This window comes from Nuphar pumila, chromosome 2 (genome assembly GCF_984573655.1).
Source record: "Nuphar pumila chromosome 2, dmNupPumi1.hap1.1, whole genome shotgun sequence".
Lineage (NCBI taxonomy): Eukaryota > Viridiplantae > Streptophyta > Magnoliopsida > Nymphaeales > Nymphaeaceae > Nuphar > Nuphar pumila.
The window spans coordinates 123759302-123782227 of NC_143250.1; the positions used below are offsets into that span (position 1 = coordinate 123759302).

Consider the following 22926-nt stretch of genomic DNA (forward strand, 5'->3'; position numbering starts at 1 on the left):
CTAAACATTAGTGCTGCTAAACTACAACAGCAACTGACAAATCAGCATCCAGTTTACCTTTAAACTTTGTGATGGCTTCCTAGATGCTGATTCTTGCTCTCTGAGTCTTGATACGGCTATATCCAGGCTACAAGAAAAATTAATGTGATTATTTCTAGTTAGTGGAACAGAAGCAAAAGATACAGCATAACACGTAGCTTGCAACCTTATACAAGGTATTGATAGCCTTTCGCCCTTTATAGAAGGAAGCAAGCAGCCTGACAAGTAATGATTTCTAGCCCAGCCAACAACCTTTTCTGCTTCTGCAGGCAGAATGAAACAGCATTACATCTTAAAACAATAACTATCATGCAATGAAGGAATCTTCAAGAGAGCAATATCACAATGCCACTAATGACAAACATACAAAGGCCACTAAGGGAAATACCACAATCCACTAAGAGCACTCACAAAGCAACTAAAGGAAAGTGCTCATAATTAAAATAATTAAAAAAATTTATTAATCATAAAATGCACAAAAATATGCATAATGTACAAGAGGGACTAAGTCCCATATAAATACAAAAGAATGGAGAAGACTAGCCATTAGAGCTTTATAACAGCTAGTACAAATAGCTGTTAGGTAGCTCTAACAAAAGTGCCTCTAGTAGGCAGCAGAACACCAAAAGAAAAATAAAATAAAAATAAAACCAATATACAAAAGAAGAAAACCTATAAAGAAAAAGTCATACAAAAAAAGACATACAAAAGACAAAGAACAAAACAACACAACGACAACAAGACTTGATTAACCCAACATTTTTCTAATATTCTAACAGCACCAGCACCAGCACCAGCACCCACACACAATGCAGTAAAAATTGGCAACTAGGTGCCGACTAGTTGCCTAGTCGCCCTAGGCGTTGGGTCACCACCTAGTCCAAGGCACTTAGGTGCCCTGGACTTAAAAGTTCCTGATTGTTCCGACAAGTCCCCACCTAGGATGCCTAGGCGCAGACTAGTCCACACCTAGGCCTAAACTTGCTTTCCTTTTTTTACCATTTTATATACATATATATATATAGAGAGAGAGAGAGAGTGCTTCAATGGTGGTATTGTATAAGGTTGCCAAACTATGAAGTGGAAGCGAGAAGCGAGGCATTTTAAAATTTATAGGAAGCGGGAAGCGAAGTATCAATTTAAAAGTGAAATATGAATAAAAAATAAAGTAATATGGTAACTAAATAGGAATTGAACAAGAAACAAATAAAAACTAAAATAAAATTGATCATTCTTATATTTCATGATTTTTCAGTAAGAGTTAATTTTTTGTTAAAATCTAACAATGATGGTTACCAATTTAAAGAAAGTACATGGGAAGTGACTGAAAGCGTGAGAGGAAATACATGAAAAATATAAAAAGAAACGTGAGAAAAGTATATAGGAAGCATAGGTCATGCATGTGTGAAGCATAGAAGAAGCATGGGGGAATCTAGATTCTTATGAAGTTTTGGAAGCGAGGAGTATCGTGCTTCCGAAACGAGTTTCCGAGAAGCGAGCTTCCCACCTACCTAAGAAGCTTCTCGTAACTCTGGTACTGTACCACCATAGCTTATGTTCGTACATACTTGATTTACATAGATTTAAGTTCCAAAATCAAAATCTAACCGTAGGATCTAGATCCACCAAACAAGGGAACATGTGTATCCAGAATTATTTTAGTATTTTGTCGCCCCATTGGGATGAATTGGCACTTCTTGAGCCAAAATGAGTGACTCTCAAAGATGTTGAGATTAGAAGAGAGCCAATTTAGAAGGAACACTTTTTTCAATTCCTTCATGGTCTAAGACTGAAATTTGAACAAGTGAGGTCCTCTCTCCTTCATAGAACCGAGGTTATACTTCTTGAAGATGCTTTTGCCGAGGTATGCCAAAAGGAAGCTCGCCTTGGCATGACCAATAAGAATAATGATGTTTTGGTCATTACGAGGCCGGGTTCCAATGTAAGGGCCTATAAGCCCCGTCACTTTGTAAAACAAAATAACTATAATAGCGGATCCAACTATAATAATGGATATAAGAAGGATGATATTTATCACTATTGCAATGAACCGGGACATATTAGACCAGTATGTCCAAAGCTTAAAGGCAAAATCGCTTCCGTTGGAGAACACACCTAAGAAAGAAGAATCAAGCAAAAATGGAGGAGATATTAAAGACACTCTTAGTCAAAATTTGGAGGCACTTCAACAACTTCTCAAATCATCTTTCACTTTGGGTGCCGCCATTGCATCTTTTTTATCTCCTCTAAGTATGTGGATTATTGACTCGAGTGTCTCCTTTCATATGATACCTCGTTAGAATTCTCTCTCCGAAGTTTGTATTAATTTTATTTCATCTTACATTTCAACGGCCGATGGAACTTCTTTGAAAATAAATAGTATTGATACACTTGACTCAAAAAAATCTCAAAAATTTCTTACTCCAAAAATAAGGGATGTTCCAAAATTGAATTTAAATCTTTTTCATCTCTCAAATTTTTAATCATGGTTGCAAAATTTCTTTTTCATCTCAAGATTGCACCATGCAGGATCTCCAGTAAGGTAAGCTGATTGGTCAAGGCCACAAGAGAGGCGATATTTACTTTATGGATTTTTGTATCTCTTTCACCAAAGTCATTTTTCTAATTATGTACAAGACAAAAGTATTGATACTTGGCATAAGAGACTTGGGCACCCTAGTTTTTCGAAGATGTATCTCCATCCTTTTTTGGAAAATATTTGTAATAAAAAAGATATATTTGCAAAGATTGCATATTTTGAAAAAATGAAAGTTATTCCCTTTCCTCATAGAACTTTTATTTTTACTCGACCTTTTGAATTAGTGCATTCAAATATATGGGGCTCTTCACAGGTCATATCAAAAGGAGGTTACTCCTATAATGCTATTTTCGTTGATGATTTCGCTAGATACACATCGATTTATTTTCTAAATCTTAAATCTGAGGTGTTCTCTTTTTTTAAAGAGTTTCATATAATGGTTAAAAATCAATTTCTTAGCAACATATCCATAGATCGGATTCGGGAGGGGAGTATATGTCAAATTATTTTCAAAGGTACTTGAAACAAAATGAAATTTGTCATCAAAGATATTGTCCTAGAACTCCGCAATAAAATGGGTTAGCGAAAAGAAAGCATATACATATAATAGAAACCACTAGAACTCTTCTAATTTCAAGGGACATTCTAAAAAAAATTGGGCCAAAGCCGTTTTAACCTCAACTTACTTAATAAATAGAACTTTTTCGTCTTCGTTGCAAAATGTCTCCCCATTTGAAAAGCTCTTTAAAATGACTCAGTTTTAAAAGACTAAGAATCTTTGGTTGTAAGCGTTATATGCTTACTCATAAAAATGATAAACTATCTCCAAAAGTCATTGAATGTGTTTTCTTGGGCTATGGTGAAAATAAAAAGGGTATTGATGTTTTGATCCAATAAATAACAAGCTCTATGTTTCTAAAGATGTCACCTTTCTTGAAAATGAAAATGGGTTTGATAGCAAAGGACCTAAAGAAGAAATTTTCCAATTAGATGTTAAAAATGTTTTTTTAAATGAAGAACTTGGCGAGGAAGTTTACATGGACTGCCCTCCATGTTACTTTCAATGAAAAAAAAATTTAAACTTAAAAAGACCTTGTATGGTCTTAAACAAGCCCCTAAGGCTTGGTATAATAAATTTAGTATGTTTTGATTAATTTGGGATTTATCACTTGTTATACTAACATTGCTCTCTTTGTCAAGAAAACAGGTACTACAATTGTGATTCTTCTTCTATATGTTGATGATATGATCATCACAAAAAATGACAAAGAATAAATTATTGAAATTAATTTGTTTTAAAGAAAAAATTTGATATGTCTGACTTTGGGTTTTTGAGATATTTTATAGGAATTGAGGTTTGCCTACTTTCCTAAAGGATATATCCTCTCCCAAATGAAATTGGTGGATGACATATGTGCTAGGTAAGGAGTTTCAGATGAAAAAAATGGAGACCCCATAAATGCAAAATTAAGACTTGAACATGGTGTATTGCTTGAAGATCCTACTCTATATCGCCAATTGATTGGATCTCTCACCTACCACTCTATCACCTGACTTGATATCGCTCATGTCGTTCATTGAGCAAGTCAGTTTCAGTATGCTCCCACCACACCACAGTGGATTGTGTGATTCATTAAAAAACAATCTCAAAAGGGTTTTTTTTATCCTCTTACTCATCTTTAGATTTAACTGTTTATATGAAAGCTGACTGGAGTGGTAACCCAAATGATAGAATCTCAACTATTGGTTCTTGTGTTTTTTTAGGAGATTCTTTGATTTCTTGGAAGCGTAAAAAACAGCAAAAGGTCTTATTATCTTTAACTGAGGCAGAATATCGAGCAATGACAACAACAACAATAACAACAACAACAATGAAGCTTGTTTGGCTCAGGACTCTCCTCCAAGACATTCCATCTCCAAATCTTCGAAAATGTGTTGTGATAACGAAAGTTCAATCTATATAGCAAACAATCACACATTCCATGAAAGAACCAAACACATTGAGATAGACTGTCATTATATTCGGGATGAATATTTAAAATGAACTATTGAGTTGTGGTATGTCACATTAAAGTATCAACTTGTTGACTTCTTCACCAAAGCCCTTCCTACCCCTTGTTTTATTTTTCTACTTAACAAACTTTCGATGATCTCACTGTAATTTTGAGGGGGGGTGTTAAATGTGTGTATATATATAGTTGTAAATTGATATAACCCTCATGGGTATTTTTATCATTTTTGTCATATGTAATTCGCAGAGTCCACTAGGGACTTCTTACTTTCTTATTTTCTTTTTTATTTTATCTCTTCTTTATTTTGTTTGACCAAGGACAGATTTGTCCTTTCACTGAATTGTTGGGATCCTCCCCAACGGTCACAAATGTGACCGTTGGGGAGCTCCCCCTTGGTTCTCTTTTGTGTATAAATAGGGGACTTTGTCCTCTCTTTATTCTTAAGCTTTTTAGAGCTTTCTTCAATAAAAGATATTATTTATTTTTATGCTCTTTGTGCTCTTGTGCTTAAGCACTTTGTGGTTCTATGTGTCTTGCCCATTAGTGGCCTTATTATTGTGTGTTTAGAGATATCTCTTGTGATCACCCATTTCATTACAAGCAGACTTTTCTTCCTCACTTTGCAGACTTAAACAGTTTCAAAAGACTTTCTTCCTTATACTTTTTAAATATTATGAAGGAGCATAGGCAAATACCAGTGGGATATAGCAATCCCTATGTCACATAGGTGCAGGTGCGGGTGCGACACTTTAAAAAAAAAATGGGTGCGGGGGTGCGGGGAGGGTATATATATATATATATATATAACAGTTTTAAGTTAACACTTAGAATGTCAGTGCATTTATGTATTTACATATATAATATAGATAAAAATGGACTTGATTAGGGTTAACTAAATCTACTTTTGGATAGAAATGGACCTCAATGTGGTTGACTTCACCTAACACAAAGGAAGTTGTGTTAAGTGTCGCACCCGCATGGGTGCGGGTGTGACACGGGTGTGGTGCCCTGTTAGAAGAGTCTGTGTGACATAGAGCAATCCATATTGAATTGCAGATACATCAAAGGTAGAATCATTTATGGTTCTTATTGAACCAAACGCTAGTTTCTTATAGCAAGCACTTCTTTCTGATACCCAGTACTAAACTCGTGACACGAGTTTAGGAGCCTTTCGCATCGCAGCATGTCTCAAGGCAAAATCCAATTGATTTCGTTCAAAAACTAAATCAAATGGTGGTTGTTTGAAAAACTATTGTGGGGATTCTTTGAAATTGGAAGTATTTACAGATTAGTGTTTTAAATTTTAATAAAACACTCAGTATATTTAAATAATTGACAGGCTCTAGAATCATGTATAAATGCTTTGATTTGTGGATGGTTTTAGAAAAACAAAAGAATAAGCTTTGTCATGCACCTAGAGTCGCGAGTTTAGTACTGGGGTATCAGAAAGAAGTGCTTGTTCTTATTTTTTACCCAGTATTAAACTCGTAATACCAGTATCATGATAATATCAGCAGGCACTTCTTTCTGATACCCCAGTACTAAACTCATGACTCTAGGTGCATGACAAAGCTTATTCTTTTGTTTTTCTAAAACCATCCACAAATCAAAGCATTTATACATGATTCTAGAGCCTGTCAATTATACGAAATCAATTGGGTTTTGCCTTTTAGACATGCTGCGCAAAAGACCTACCTGCGCAAAAGACCTCACAATTTATAAGCACCAACCATAAGGAACTTGAACAAGTACTTTGGATGAAAGGATCGAGACTACTAATGTTTGGTCATCCTTTACCAAATCTAAAATCGTTGAACTAGGGCACAAGACTGTACCATTGTCCCCTTCTCATCTGTTTCTTCACATCATAGGTGAAGTTATGATAGAACCTTTTAACTGGTCCATCAAAACCAAGCTACGAATGAAAGGAGAGAGTCAATCATTCCAACTGATGAAATTAGTGGAATTTATCATTTGATAACAAGGTGAGATAAGAAGGATGGAGTGATGGATGCCATGAGAAGCCGGGATTATTAAGAAAAGTAGAGATCTCAACAATGAAGAGAAATCGAAACAGTCGGCTGCAACCCCCATCATTTTTTTTCTTTTTTCTCCTTTTTTCTAAAACAATTTTTCTGTCCTTTTTTTAAGGAACAATCTAAAAGGTTTTAGAACTAGAGATTGCTGACATCAGGTCAGACAATAATATTGATGTTAACAGATTGTACAGCTGACAATACCTACCACCACCAAAAAAATAATCTTTTTCTTTGCAAGAATAATCAGATCGGACCAATAGGATAAGAAAGAAAAAGGAAACAAGTTTAGAAAGAGAGAAAAGAAAAAAAATCGTAGAGAAGGAACAAATGAAAAATTAAGTAGAAAGAAGGAAATCTTGGAAAGTTTTGGGAAAATAAGTGTAATCTGAAGAGAGAGAGTGAGAGATGCAGGAAGGTAAAGAAAAGAAGAAGAAAGGAGAGAACAAGAAAGGAAAAAGGAGATGAGAGAATAGATAGGATTTGATATAAAAGAGAAAGGGTTTGATGGCACCTGGTCCTAAAGAGCCTTCTGCTCTCCTATTTGTAGATGCAGCGAAATCACAAGAATATCGAAGTAAATAAGAGGAGATGAGAAGAGGAGAAGGTCAGAGAGAGAGAGAGAGAGATGAGGAAAATCCCAAAAACTGAATGTTTTTGGGGCGTCTAACTTCATTACAATACCTTCTCATAGCTGCCTGTAGGGTGTTTGACGATAGTATCCTTGAAACAAATAGTAAATTACATCCAATCACAATAATACAAAATTTTACAGATCTATGGAAAAACTATATATTGCAAATATGATTATCTCTCACAAATAGCACATATTTACAAGACCACATAAAAGTCATAGCAAGTATCCTATCAAATGTACAGTGAGACCATCAGGGAAGTCTTATATGGAAGTATACTTAGCATAACTCAATCAAGACAATGTGCAATCACTTAAACAAACAGAAGGTTCAATATTAAACCATGTCAATCATCAAGCACTACAAGATTCAACTCAAATCTTCTACACAATGAAGACCGATGCTTGAAGAAACTTTAAGCAATATTTAAAGGCATTGCTGTTCCTTACTTTGCTTTGTAAGTGTCACACCATCAGTTTTCACAAGCAAAAGTTCTGGGCAAGATAGGTCATGCTCCTCTAGCACCTGAAATATCAAAACCATGAGAAAATTACCCATGAGATCAAGAAAAGCATTTGAAGAAGAATGATTCACATAAAACTTAGAACAAGAAAAGAATAAAATAATGAATGATTTGAAATGTTTTGTATGAAATATGATAAAAACCATTTTCCATCAGTCTCTTACTTTATATAGTTCCCGTAAGTTGCTCCTGGATATAGAAATTTTTCTGTCAACTTCAACTTGTTTGTTAAATATTCCGTGCAGCTCCTCCTCCTACAAAGTATAAAAATCAATCAGCAATGACATGGAGCCACTCAAACCCGGTAAGTGAATCCAATCCGAAATCAATCCCAAGCCGCCTTCATTATTAACATCCCTCTTTCTCATTAAAGAATCTATTTTTCAACACAAATGCTACTCACATAAATTTACTGGGAAAGGATTGCAAACATTAAGTAGTAATTGCTACAACAAACAAAGGATTAGATTATGGAATCATGGTTCATGGGAAATCAAGTAATGTATTTAAGCCCATCAAGACCAGACAACCAAGATATAGGAGTATGTGTGTAACGCCCCAAAATTTTGAACCTTATAAATTCCTTGAAATAGTTGGAAAATACCTTTTCTTTACAGAGTTTATTTCTAAATCAGCGGAAACGATTTCTTTTAAAAGAAAAAGGACGGGTTTGACAACCTTGGGCACGTTAGTGAGAAAAACAAAGATTTACCATGGACGATCTGCAATAATACTTAGGAAACCATTCCTTCTATTTGGAGAGAGTATCAAGTTTGTACAAAATTTGGGTTTCCTCAAGGGAAAACCGTATCAAAAACCAAAAATGTCAAGGAGAAGCACTACGAGCAGAAACAGTGGATCCTTAAATCATCTCGCAGTCGCGCCATCGCCTGATGCACCTAATCGTCACCCGTGCCCATGAAATTGGTTAGTTTTGCGAAAAACTAGCAGGAGAGTACAAAGACAGAAAGAACTAAATTAGGCATAGATAATTTATGCAGCAGGTAGTAACGAGCGAACTAAGCAGATAGACTGGAGGAATAAGCTAAGTACAACAAACTGAAAAGGTGTGCATGCTCAATTTAGTTATTACTTGATAACCGGCCATGCGGGTACATACATGGCACGTGAGTCGAAACAGTCGAGTCCAAACCGAGTGTTCATTATGTTAAGTATTTTAATATATCTCGGTTGTCTGACTGAATCCTATTCCTATGGAGACGACCGATGGTCGAGAGAGTAAGTCCCCAAGGCCTGATAGGGATGCATCCAACTTCTGCAGAAGTGTTAGGCTAACTTATGTAGCCCCTATCCCTCCCCCTATCCTCCGATGACTGGGGAAAAACGGGTCTTTTGCCCTTTTTGAAAGCCATAAATGGACTGTCCATCGGAGTTGGTACCCTTCGTCCTCTCTCTTGACGAAGCAAGGTTGAATTGAGCGCGACGGGGTTTCTTAGCCGTTGCCTCATTCTTCATGCTCTGGTCCATTAGACCGAAACGAGCATCTTGCCTATGAAGGCGATCCCACTCTTATATGTGTTTGCAACAACCTGCACTAAGCATTAATCGAGATCATAAGACTCTCTCATCCAATCGTCGTAGTACTAACATGTCTCGCATGTTTTAGAAGTACGCTTACGAGAAAAGGGACACAGGTCCTTAATAGGAGCCTCGGGAGTGTGTTTCGCAAAGATATAATGTTTTTTTTTAAAATCTATTTTAACATATCAAACGTTTCAAAACCACACACAATCTTGCCAACATAAGGCATGTGATTTTCTCGAATCTGACATCCGATGATGCAGTGTCTGGGTGCTATGTAAGTCACGACACTGGTTTTGGTAAATGGGTTTCACAAAGGAACTTATCACCCAACAACTTGGTCTTGCTCCAGATCAAGGGTTTTCCCAAAACGTATCGGGTGAAAAGAGGAATAGGTATTCCTCTCGAATACTCTGAGTCTATGGCAAGGAAAAGAAACAAAAGATAATAATGCGAAAAGGAAGTGCCTGGGAGCGAAGCGCGACGGCAAACAGGAACTGCGAAAGCAAGGGACAAGGATAACGAAACCGCGTCCTTGAATTAAAAGACAGTAAATAGTAACTATGAAAGCAAAAGCCTGGGCGCAAAGCGCGACGGCAACAGAAACAGAAAGTGCGTAAGCAAAGGACAAGGACCGCGAAACCACGTCCTTGAATTAAAAGACAATAAGCAGTAAATACGAAAGTAAAAAGCCTGGGCGCAAAGCGCGACGGCAAACTGAAATGCGAAAGCAAAGGACAAGGATCTCGAAACCGCGTCCTTGATTTAAAAGTGTACTTATATACATATAAGTATATAAATATATCATTAAGTCCTTTCGATTATCAATTATTTAAGCTTGATTTAATTATTTAAGTCCTTGTGCAACTTCTCCTACCTTGGAGTATTACGAGGATGGAGTCTTCTACGAACGTAAGTGATTGTCGGTTTAGTTCGCGGGGCGCGAACGGGCTCCGTTGCGTAAACTGCAAAAATACGTAGTTTAGCATGCATAAAATGAATATAGGTAGGGAGAAAGCTCGGTTTCTCCGCAACTCAATGCAGGGGTCATCGGCCCCTACCGTTGCGAAAGAGAACGGGGTAGGGTCCAATGACCCATTCCGTTAAAGGAGATGGGTGCAGAGGCCAAATGGCCTTTGTCGAGTTTTGCTCGACAAGAAAATGGGACAGGGGCCAGAGGCCCCTGTCGGTCTAGAGAGGGGAAGGGGCCATTGGCCCTTGCTGGGTTTCAAGGAAAAGAGGGGGAGTGCAGGGGCCAAAGCCCCCCCCACCCCTGCGGCTAATCAGGAGAGGTGGCAGGGGCCAATGGCCCCTGTCGAGCCTCTGCTCGACAGGAAAGAGAGACAGGGGCCAGAGGCCCCTGTCGGTTAAGGGAGGGGCAGGGGCCATCGGCCCCTGCTGGGTTTCCAAGAGGTGAGGCAGGGGCCATGGCCCCTGCCAGAATATTAAAAAGGGCAGGGGGGCTCCGCCCCCTGCCTGCTAAGAAGATGAGGGCAAGGGGGGCGGAGCCCCCTTGCCTGTCGAAAAAAGAGGAAGGCAAGGGGGCGGAGCCCCTTGCCTGTCGAGAAAGAGGAAGGCAAGGGGGCGGAGCCCCTTGCCTGTCGAAAAAGAGGAGGAGGAAGGCTCGGCAGGGGCTGCCGGCCTTCCGGCGAGCCAACGGAAGAAGAGAGGGGGAGTTGTGTTTACCTGGGCTGCCGAGGAGAAAGGAGGTTGTCGGGGAGGGGCTCGCCGGCGAGTGGATGCCGTGAAGGGGAGGGGTTGGCCTGCGTCGGCAAAAAGGGAGAGGGAGATGGAGTCGGGGGAAGAGAGAGCATAGGGGAGAGAGACGAGAGATGAGAGAGAGAGTCGGGGGGTCGGGGGAGGCTCGTAGGCCCTCCCCTCTCCCCTCTCGTCTTTTAAATAGGGAGGGGGCGCACACAGGGCCCGCCCCCTGTGTCACCGGAGAGGCCCCCCGCCGTGGGCTGCCAGTCCCCTCGAAAAGGGTTTTCGAGGGGCTGGCACAGGTTGGATCCGGGTCGGGTCTGGACCCGACCCGGGTCCGATCTTTAATTAATTTTTTTTTTTTACTGGTTTTACATCCAACCCTCCTTAAAATAATTTCGTCCTTGAAATTAAATTGAACTTAACGATCAAGGTACAAGTAAGGGTATTTCTCCCTAATAGCAGAGTCAGGCTCCCAAGTACATTCCTCTATTCCATGGTGCTTCCAACGGACCTTTACAAGAGATATTGTCTTAGATCGAAGCACTTGATCTCGACGATCAACGATCTCGACTGGTCTTTCCTCAAAAGACAAATCCTTCTGAATGTCTACATCATCATAATGGATGATGTGTGATGGGTCGTGAACGTATTTCCGAAGTATGGATACGTGAAAAACGTTATGGATCTGAGCGTACTGAGGAGGTAAAGCCACACGATAAGCTGCTTCAACAATCCGTTCTAGGATCTCGAACGGTCCGACAAATCTAGGGCTTAGCTTTCCCTTTTTCCCAAAACGAAAAACGCTCTTTGTGGGAGATACCTTAACAAAAACCATATCTCCTATCGAGAAGGTGAGCTCTCGACGACGACGATCTGCGTAACTTTTCTGCCGACTCTGTGCAGTACGGAGTCGCTCTCGAATCATATGCACCTGCTGAGTGTAGTGTTGTAGCACTACAGGAGATTTCATCCTTCGCTCGCCAACCTCGTCCTAGTAGAGGGGCGAACGACAGGGCTTTCCATACAAGGCCTCGTAAGGGGCCATCCCGATGCTAGCGTGGTAACTGTTGTTGTACGCGAATTCGGCCAGACTGGTATGAGAATCCCATTCTCCCTTCCAGTCCATTATGCACGCACGCAGCATGTCCTCCAAAGTCTGAATTGTGCGTTCAGACTGTCCGTCAGTCTGAGGGTGAAATGCGGTACTAAACTTTAAATTCGTACCCAACGCGATTTGAAGTTGTCCCCAAAACCTCGAGGTAAACCTCGGATCACGATCGGAGATGATAGATACCGGAACACCGTGCAACCTCACAATCTCACGAATGTAGAGATCCGCAAAACTGTCTAAGGACTGACTAATATGGATAGGAAGGAAATGAGCCGATTTGGTGAGCCGATCAACGATCACCCAAATCGCATCGTTCTTTCTTCGCGTCTTTGGCAAACCGACGATAAAGTCCATAGTGATGTCTTCCCACTTCCATTGTGGGATCTTCATTTGTTGCATCACTCCGCCAGGTCGTTGATGCTCGATCTTAATCTGCTGGCAAGTCAAACACTTAGAGATGTATTCGGCCACGTCTCGCTTCATTCCGCTCCACCAATATCTGTGTTGCAAGTCTTTGAACATCTTCGTGCCTCCCGGGTGAATCGTATATTTGGATTTATGGGCCTCTACGAGAATTTCGTCTCTCAAAACGGGATTATTTGGGACCCAAAGACGATTTTTGAGCCAAATGCTTCCATCGTCCTTAAGTCGGAAAGGAGTATCGGTCTGTTGTGTACGAGCCTTCAACTTCTCGTACTGCGCATCAGTCTTTTGCCTAGCAAGGATCTTGGCTAACAGCTCAGGTTGAGCTATCAGATTAGAAAGACTGATAGAATTTGATGAGACTGCAAACGGTTTCCAGGAAACCAAATCCTCAATCAACTTCCAACCAACATATAAAAGGTTGACGGAAATGCTAGAAGCCTTACGGCTGAGAGCATCAGCTACCACGTTCGCCTTTCCTGGATGGTAGGAAAGGGTGAAATCGTAATCCTTGAGAAATTCTAGCCACCGTCGTTGCCTCATATTAAGCTCCTTCTGTGAAAACAAGTACTTGAGGCTCTTATGATCCGTAAAAGCCTCGAATTGTTCCCCGTACAAGTAGTGTCGCCAAATCTTTAATGCGAAAACCACAGCCGCTAATTCCAAGTCATGAGTCGGATAATTCTTCTCATGAATCTTAAGTTGACGCGATGCGTAGGCGATTACCTTACCATTCTGCATTAGGACGCAGCCCAAGCCTGTCCCGGAAGCGTCAGTATAAATTACGAAGCCGCCTTGTCCCGAAGGCAAGGCTAAGATAGGAGCGGTAGTAAGTTGTTCCTTCAGCAACAGAAAACTGTTTTCGCACGAATCGTCCCACACGAACTTAGCCTCCTTCTTTAGCAGCTTTGTCATAGGCAGAGAGATTTTGGAAAAGTCTTGGATAAATCTTCGATAATATCCAGCTAATCCAAGGAAACTTCTGATGTCACGAACATTCCTCGGTTGCTGCCAGCTTAGTACGGCCTCCACCTTTGCAGGATCTACGGATACGCCTTTCTCGGATATAACATGTCCCAAAAACATAACCTCCTTGAGCCAAAACTCGCTTTTAGAGAATTTAGCAAACAAACGCTCCTTCCGCAAGGTTTCCAAAATGATGATCAGGTGTTCGCGATGTTGATCCCAGGTCTCTGAGTACACCAGGATGTCATCAATGAACACGATGACGAAGGTGTCTAAAAAAGGTTTAAACACACGGTTCATGAGGTCCATGAAGGCTGCAGGAGCGTTGGTGAGTCCGAAAGGCATGACAGTAAACTCGAAATGCCCATACCTGGTTCGAAAAGCCGTCTTGGAGATGTCATCTCCCTTAATTCTGAGTTGATGGTATCCTGACCTAAGGTCGATCTTTGAGAAAATCTTGGCATTCCGTAGTTGATCGAATAGATCTTCGATACGCGGTAACGGATATTTATTCTTTATCGTGGCCTGGTTGAGCATTCGATAGTCGATGCACAACCGCAATGATCCATCTTTCTTTTTAACGAATAAAACAGGAGCTCCCCAAGGCGAGACACTGGGGCGAATGAATCCTAGATCCATCAATTCCTGTAGCTGCTTCTTGAGTTCCTCGAGCTCGGCTGACGCCATACGGTATGGAGCTTTAGAAATTGGCGCAGTACCTGGTAGCAACTCGATGTTGAATTCAACCTCTCGTGGTGGGGGAAGTCCTGGCAGCTCCTCTGGGAAGATGTCTGGAAAATCTCGAACCACCTCCAGATCTCTAATCGAAACTAATGTCGGTTCGGACTGGACGACACTGACTAAAAAGGAAGTGCATCCCCTTTTCAGGTAATGTTGTGCCTTTAGCGAAGAAATCATCTTGCTTGCACGGACCGCCTTCACGAACTTGAATTCCACCTTAGGCATCCCTGGTGGAGATAACACAATTTTGCTTTCATGGCAAAAGATCTTGGCATGGTACTTGTGCAGCCAATCCATGCCTAGGATGACGTCAAATTCGGTCATATCTAGAAGGATAGTGCAGGCCGGATAATGTCGATCTGCCAAGACTACGTCCAAAGCTGGCACGTAGGTCGCACAAATAGTGTTCTTCCCAATCGGGTTATAGACGTTGAGAGCATTATCTAACGAACTTACAGGTACGTGCAAGAGTTCAGCAAATTTTACAGAAACAAAAGAATGAGTGGCACCGCAATCAAAGAGTACGAAAGCTGCTTGGTTAGCAATCAAGATGGTACCTTGCACAAGCTCGCCTTTGGTCAGCTGTTCGACCGTGGCAGTGTAAACGCGTCCTGGTGCTTTCTTCTGGCCGCTGGACTGTGGTTGTTGCGCCTGGTAAGAAAGTTGATGTTGTTGTTGTTGCGGCGGTGGTCGGGGGAGCAGAGGTGCTCCATTATTCCTTCTGAGGTCGTCAGCCGCCTTCTTGCGGCACTCGCGTGCAAAGTGGCCCATCTTGCCACAGTACAGGCATCCGCCTGTAAGAAGAGGGCATGCTTGCCCGGGGTGAGGTCGTCCGCATTTGGGGCAGACATCGCCCGCCTGCTGCCGGGCGGGAGGGTTGCCCTGAGGACGCTGACGTTTGGAAGGAGGATATGGCTTTCTTCCACCTTCCTTGTTTACGAAAAAGGGCGGTCGCTTGGTTTGACCGCCAGAGGGATATTTCTTTTTATCGTTACCCGCAACGGGTGGCTTCTTGCTTTGGGTGCTCTTAGAGCGTTCCCAATCCTCGGTCAGGAGAGTAGCTGCAGCAACAGCTGCGGAGAGAGTTGATGGCATGCTGTTTAGGACCCTTGGTCGGAGTCCTTCCTTTAATCCGCGGATGAATTTACCCGCCCGCTCCCGATCATCTGCAAATAAGTTGGGGCAATGACGCTCCAACTCCTGGAACCTGGAGATGTAGTCCACCAGACTTGACGAGCCTTGGCAAAGTTCCAAGAACTCAACCTTTTTCCTCTCCCTAGCATGAGGAGGAAAATAGTTCTCCAAGAAAGCCTTCTTGAAAGCCTCCCAAGGAATAAACGAGTCTGTCGGGAACTGTATGTTCCGAGTCGTGTCCCACCAATGGCGGGCGGCACCCAAAAGTCTGAAACTACCATAAAGGGTCTTCTTGTCTTCTGGGACTGTCAAAACTTGGAAAACTCGTTCTATTTCCAAAATCCAGTTTTCAGCTGCATCGGGGTCGGGCTTGCCTGCGAAGGTTGGAGGATCGAGCTTTAAGAACTTTTCATATGATACTGTCGCAGGGTGGCTTGGTTCTGGGGTAGGTACTTGGCTGTGCGCTTGATTTCGCATGGCGCTAGCCAATGCGCTCAAGGAATCCATGATGAATCCCCGTTGATCTGACCATTCGTCAGATGAACCTTCGTTCGACCCTCGAACCATCCTTAAAATACCCAGATGATACATAAGTCAATACTTGAAAGAGAAGAGTAATATCAAAAAGTTTATCATATTTCCGAGTAATAGAGATTACAAAAGCCCAGCAGTGCTGGTATAGGAGGGCAGTTACAAAAAGTTAAAACAAAAATTGTCCACGGTACAAAAACCAACGAGTTTATATCCTTTAGGGATGATGAGAGTACTTCCTCAAGTACTCTCTTGCGATACCCGTGCGCCTTAACCCGCGTAGAGGGGGAAAAGGATGCAAATCCTCATTCGGGACTCCTTGCCCGTGAAGAGGAGTAGTAGGGGAGTAATGTGGTGAGGCATCCGGTGCATAGGGTGGCGAAGCCGGAGTGTACACCGGAGAATCCGGTATGTACAGTGGTGGAGCTGGTGTGTATACCGGGGAATCCGATATGTATAGCGGTGAAGCCGGAGTGTTTACCGGAGTATCCGATATATACTGTGGCGAGTCTGGGGATGGTGTGTAAATTGGTGAGTTGGGGGAAGGCATATGAGTGGGTGGAGCGATGTCCTGAGCACTCTCTAGGGGTAATATTTGTCCATCACACGATGGTGTGTCATAAGTACCCTGGACAGAGGATGCTGTGTCTTCCAGACCTTGTGTTGCAGTCCCCCTTCTATCGTATGCTTCCCTGAGTTGACAATTATCCATCGTATGTCCTTCTTCGCCGCAAAAATTGCATCCCATCTGGGCTTGCCAGGGGGATTCTGCTTCAGAGGATTCCCGAGAAGTGTGTCGATTAACTAAAACATGATTTGGCACACGACTTCCTTCCCGAAAGTGCACTGCTGCCCATGTCGCGGCTAGCGGTGCCTGGTAGGTATCCGGAAGCGTAAAGCCCCAAGAATCCGCAAAAGTGAGAGGGGGCGGCCCGCTGGTCCAATGATCTGAACCGATAGAAGAACGCTCAAGTCTTCCTACCACAGAGCTTCTGCCCCTCACAGAACGACAGCGCGTTCTTCTTGCGCCCCTTCTGCGTCCCAATCTTTCACCATCCGGAGGGTTCATTTTCTTTGGACAAGAAAAATCTCAAATACTCATGTAAGGTATACTCTAGTCTAATAGTATAGAAAAAGAGAAATTAAATTACTTACAGCGCGATGCGGATGCTCGATGACCAAGAATCACTGTTTCGATCTGCTCTGATACCAAGTTGTAACGCCCCAAAATTTCGAACCTTATAAATTCCTTGAAATAGTTGGAAAATATCTTTTCTTTACAGAGTTTATTTCTGAATCAGCGGAAACGATTTCTTTTAAAAGAAAAAAGGACGGGTTTGACAACCTTGGGCACGTTAGCGAGAAAAACAAAGATTTACCATGGACGATCTGCAATAATACTTAGGAAACCATTCCTTCTATTTGGAGAGAGTATCAAGTTTGTACAAAATTTGGGTTTCCTCAAGGGAAAACCGTATCAAAAACCAAAAATGTCAAGGAGAAGCACTACGAGCAGAAACAGTGGATCCTTAAATCATCTCGCAGTCGCGCCATCGCCTGATGCACCTAATCGTCACCCGTGCCCATGAAATTGGTTAGTTTTGCGAAAAACTAGCAGGAGAGTACAAAGACAGAAAGAACTAAATTAGGCATAGATAATTTATGCAGCAGGTAGTAACGAGCGAACTAAGCAGATAGACTGGAGGAATAAGCTAAGTACAACAAACTGAAAAGGTGTGCATGCTCAATTTAGTTATTACTTGATAACCGGCCATGCGGGTACATACATGGCACGTTAGTCGAAACAGTCGAGTCCAAACCGAGTGTTCATTATGTTAAGTATTTTAATATACCTCGGTTGTCTGACTGAATCCTATTCCTATGGAGACGACCGATGGTCGAGAGAGTAAGTCCCCAAGGCCTGATAGGGATGCATCCAACTTCTGCAGAAGTGTTAGGCTAACTTATGTAGCCCCTATCCCTCCCCCTATCCTCCGATGACTGGGGAAAAACGGGTCTTTTGCCCTTTTTGAAAGCCATAAATGGACTGTCCATCGGAGTTGGTACCCTTCGTCCTCTCTCTTGACGAAGCAAGGTTGAATTGAGCGCGACGGGGTTTCTTAGCCGTTGCCTCATTCTTCATGCTCTGGTCCATTAGACCGAAACGAGCATCTTGCCTATGAAGGCGATCCCACTCTTATATGTGTTTTCAACAACCTGCACTAAGCATTAATCGAGGTCATAAGACTCTCTCATCCAATCGTCGTAGTACTAACATGTCTCGCATGTTTTAGAAGTACGTTTACGAGAAAAGGGACACAGGTCCTTAATAGGAGCCTCGGGAGTGTGTTTCGCAAAGATATAATGTTTTTTTTTAAATCTATTTTAACATATCAAACCTTTCGAAACCACACACAATCTTGCCAACATAAGGCATGTGATTTTCTCGAATCTGACATCCGATGATGCAGTGTCTGGGTGCTATGTAAGTCACGACACTGGTTTTGGTAAATGGGTTTCACAAAGGAACTTATCACCCAACAACTTGGTCTTGCTCCAGATCAAGGGTTTTCCCAAAACGTATCGGGTGAAAAGAGGAATAGGTATTCCTCTCGAATACTCTGAGTCTATGGCAAGGAAAAGAAACAAAAGATAATAATGCGAAAAGGAAGTGCCTGGGCGCGAAGCTCGACGGCAAACAGGAACTGCGAAAGCAAGGGACAAGGATCGCGAAACCGCGTCCTTGAATTAAAAGACAGTAAATAGTAACTATGAAAGCAAAAGCCTGGGCGCAAAGCGCGACGGCAACAGAAACAGAAAGTGCGTAAGCAAAGGACAAGGACCGCGAAACCGCGTCCTTGAATTAAAAGACAATAAGCAGTAAATACGAAAGTAAAAAGCCTGGGTGCAAAGCGCGACGGCAAACTGAAATGCGAAAGCAAAGGACAAGGATCGCGAAACCGCGTCCTTGATTTAAAAGTGTACTTATATACATATAAGTATATAAATATATCATTAAGTCCTTTCTATTATCAATTATTTAAGCTTGATTTAATTATTTAAGTCCTTGTGCAACTTCTCCTACCTTGGAGTATTACGAGGATGGAGTCTTCTACGAACGTAAGTGATTGCCGGTTTAGTTCGCGGGGCGCGAACGGGCTCCGTTGCGTAAACTGCAAAAATACGTAGTTTAGCATTCATAAAATGAATATAGGTAGGGAGAAAACTCGGTTTCTCCGCAACTCAATGCAGGGGTCATCAGCCCCTACCGTTGCGAAAGAGAACGTGGTAGGGTCCAATGACCCATGCCGTTAAAGGAGATGGGTGCAGAGGCCAAATGGCCTTTGTCGAGTTTTGCTCGACAAGAAAATGGGACAGGGGCCAGAGGCCCCTGTCGGTCTAGAGAGGGGCAGGGGCCATTGGCCCTTGCTGGGTTTCAAGGAAAAGAGGGGGAGTGCAGGGGCCAAAGCCCCCCCCCTGCGGCTAATCAGGAGAGGTGGCAGGGGCCAATGGCCCCTGTCGAGCCTCTGCTCGACAGGAAAGAGAGACAGGGGCCAGAGGCCCCTGTCGGTTAAGGGAGGGCAGGGGCCATCGGCCCCTGCTGGGTTTCCAAGAGGTGAGGCAGGGGCCGAAGGCCCCTGCTTCCTTTCTTAAGGAAATGGTAGGGGCCATCGGCCCCTACACGAAGGGAAGGGAAGGGGCCATGGCCCCTGCCAAAATATTAAAAAGGGCAGGGGGGCTCCGCCCCCTGCCTGCTAAGAAGATGAGGGCAAGGGGGGCGGAGCCCCCTTGCCTGTCTAAAAAAGAGGAAGGCAAGGGGGCGGAGCCCCTTGCCTGTCGAAAAAGAGGAGGAGGAAGGCTCGGCAGGGGCTGCCGGCCTTCCGGCGAGCCAACGGAAGAAGAGAGGGGGAGTTGTGTTTACCTGGGCTGCCGAGGAGAAAGGAGGTTGTCGGGGAGGGGCTCGCCGGCGAGTGGATGCCGTGAAGGGGAGGGGTTGGCCTGCGTCGGCAAAAAGGGAGAGGGAGATGGAGTCGGGGGAAGAGAGAGCATAGGGGAGAGAGACGAGAGATGAGAGAGAGAGTCGGGGGGGTCGGGGGAGGCTCGTAGGCCCTCCCCTCTCCCCTCTCGTCTTTTAAATAGGGAGGGGGCGCACACAGGGCCCGCCCCCTGTGTCGCCGGAGAGGCCCCCCTCCGTGGGCTGCCAGTCCCCTCGAAAAGGGTTTTCGAGGGGCTGGCACAGGTTGGATCCGGGTCGGGTCTGGACCCGACCCGGGTCCGATCTTTAATTAATTTTTTTTTTTTACTGGTTTTACAATGTGAGTCTTGTTAAAATAATGTGTATAGATCAGGGATATTTTAGGGGTATTTTAGACATTTCTTTGCACAGTCCATTACCGACTGAAATACTTTTTTTTTGTTGTTTTTTGTTTATTTATTTTATGCTTCTTAAATGTAAGATGTAACCTTTTTTTGACTGTTGGAGTGTCAGTCCAACTAGTCCTTGGACTGCACTCCAACGGTCATAAATATGACCGTTGGAGGCAGTCCAACAACTGTTGGACTGCCTCCCTCAATGCCTTGTGAGGCTCTATAAATAGAGCCTCACCCCATATGTAATCTCAAGCTTTTCTAAAGCTTTTTGTGAGTAAATACACTTCCCTTTTATTCTTATGAGTTGTGTGCCTCTTGTTCTATTGTGAAGGTTATATTTTGTCTCTTTTGTGAGATTGTTGTTGGTCCATTAGAGACCATTGTATATTTGTGCACTTGTGTAGCCTCTCATTGCAATTGTAATTGTGCAGTATCGTTTCATTACATGGTATCAGAGCTAAGCTATTGGAAAAGTAGAAGCTATCTTGGGATCCTACTTGTGGTGGTACTCTTCAACTCGTGGTCATCTTCCAACTGCTCTACTCAAAACTCGTAGTTATCTTCCAACTCCTCTACCAAAAAATTCTTGTAACCATTATGGGAGAAAGAGATTTTGCTTCTGTCATCTTCTACAAGCTCAATGAGAACAATTATTTAATGTGGGCAACGGAAATGGAGAATCACATCAAAGGAAAAAAACTATGGGGCTTTGATAGTGGTACCATTGATGAACCGCAACTCAAATTGATTAGAAGAAAAGGAGATCAAGTCAAAGTTTTGTCGGAAGAAGAAAAAGAAAAGCTTTGCAAGAATATCAAAACAAATTGAAGGACTAGGAAACGAGTAATGCTTAAATTTTCTCATGGTTTATAAATACCATGGAGTTCAAAATCGCCACCAACATAATCAAGTTTAAGAAGGCATGTGATGCATGGACCTTTTTAAAGAGTACTTTCATCCAAAAAGATATGGCTAGGCTATATTATCTTCAAGATAAGGTACGTAATGTAAAATAAAGAGATAAAAGTATAAGAGACTTTTACGAGATTTTATCTCCTATTTGGGATGAACTAGCCATGTTAGAACCAAAATAGAAAGGTTTGGCTATCGAAACGAGAAGATCACAAATAAAAAGAGAAAATCTTTTTTCTTTCTTTATGGCATCCGGCCAGAATTTGAGCAAGTTAACTCCTATTTGCTTCACAGGACCTCAACACCTTCTATAAGTGAAGCTCTTGCTCAAATTTGTCAAGAGGAAACAAGACTTGGAATGCACAAGTCTAATGATGAGGTCATAGCCATGGCAAGACCCAAAATTTTTGTAAAAACATATAAACCACTTCACTTTGAGAGGAAATTCAATGGGAAAGGACATTGTAAAACCCATAATTTTTAAGGATTATTAATAAATAAAGAACTCATTTTTTTTATCTCAAAATTAGAAATGTGTTTCTAGCTTTTAAATTTTATTTATTTATTTATTACGTATTCATTTGTTCATTCAAGCCAATCAGGGTATAATTTGCATTTATAGAACTATTTTGGGCTATAAATCACTTTATATATATTATATTTAAATATATTTTTGATGGAGTTTCTAAATTATTGGAGTGTATTTGTGTGTTATTTGGCTCTTGGTAATGATTTATAGGGTAATTTGCTATTTTTGGCTAATCTTGTTATAATTGACATTTTTTGAGTTTTTGGCATTTGTGATCGCACACGAAGGGTTCGTTGTATTGCTTGGGTAGCGGTCTTTACGGACTTCGAAACTCCTCGGTCTTTTGAGTTTTGATTCATTGTTCTTCACGTTATTAAGATAAGATACCTTAACTGAACTTATAGAGAGCATGTTTAGGCACTAATTGTGTAAGCATGATGTTGCACTGAATATCTAAATGAATTGTAAATACAAGTTATGCTCACACACTTCACTTAGTTGTGGATATCTAGGACTCTTGTGATTGTAGTTCGGAGATCATGCTTGTCATGATTATAGTTAGCGGAATATGGAGTGTGTTTGCTGCAGGTACACCTGTGTGTGGGTTTGAATGCCTGTGCACTTATGAATGTATAATATGTACACAATGTGTGTCATCATACTTTGGTTTGCGCATACTATGTTGCTTTGTGTGTTTGTATGAATTTGATACATGGTGCACATATAACTACTATGGATATGTATAAGTCGTGTTCGATGCATATTGTGAATGTTATATATATTGTCTTGTCATATGATGGACTCATTTATTCTTGTATAGAAAAATGCATGCGAATGTTATAAATTGTTTTGAACTTGTATGTCTTGTTTGCTTGAGAAGTATATGTGTATGATGTACGGTAGGATGGTCAATGAGATTTTGACCAACCCTTACACAATTATATCTAAGGTGATATATCGATTCATGTGGTGAAAAATGCATATGACTTTTATCGTGTGTGCAAATCTCGAACTACGTATGAATTATGTATATTGAGGTTTAGTTGCTTCGTATTATGAAATATGCATGTTCATGTATGCATGCATAGAACTCAAGTTTTGTTTACGCATGCTTCCAGGTTCAATTTACGAAGTGCAATGTTCTTTGTGACGATGATATGATGCGTAGGATAATGTGC

General features: G+C 41.9%; 1 protein-coding gene across 2 annotated transcripts in view; it reads right to left on the reverse strand.

Moving 5' to 3' along the window:
• LOC149846991 (uncharacterized) overlaps positions 1–22926 on the reverse strand; it is a 161913-nt gene that overhangs the window by 67702 nt on the left and 71285 nt on the right. For both annotated transcript variants that reach the window (XM_089996729.1, XM_089996728.1), the window contains 4 exons: positions 7949–8038; positions 7711–7786; positions 206–302; positions 58–127 (listed from right to left, as the gene is read on the reverse strand). In XM_089996729.1, coding sequence (XP_089852855.1) covers positions 58–127; positions 206–302; positions 7711–7786; positions 7949–8038 — 333 coding nt within the window. The remainder of the gene's footprint in view (positions 1–57; positions 128–205; positions 303–7710; positions 7787–7948; positions 8039–22926) is intronic.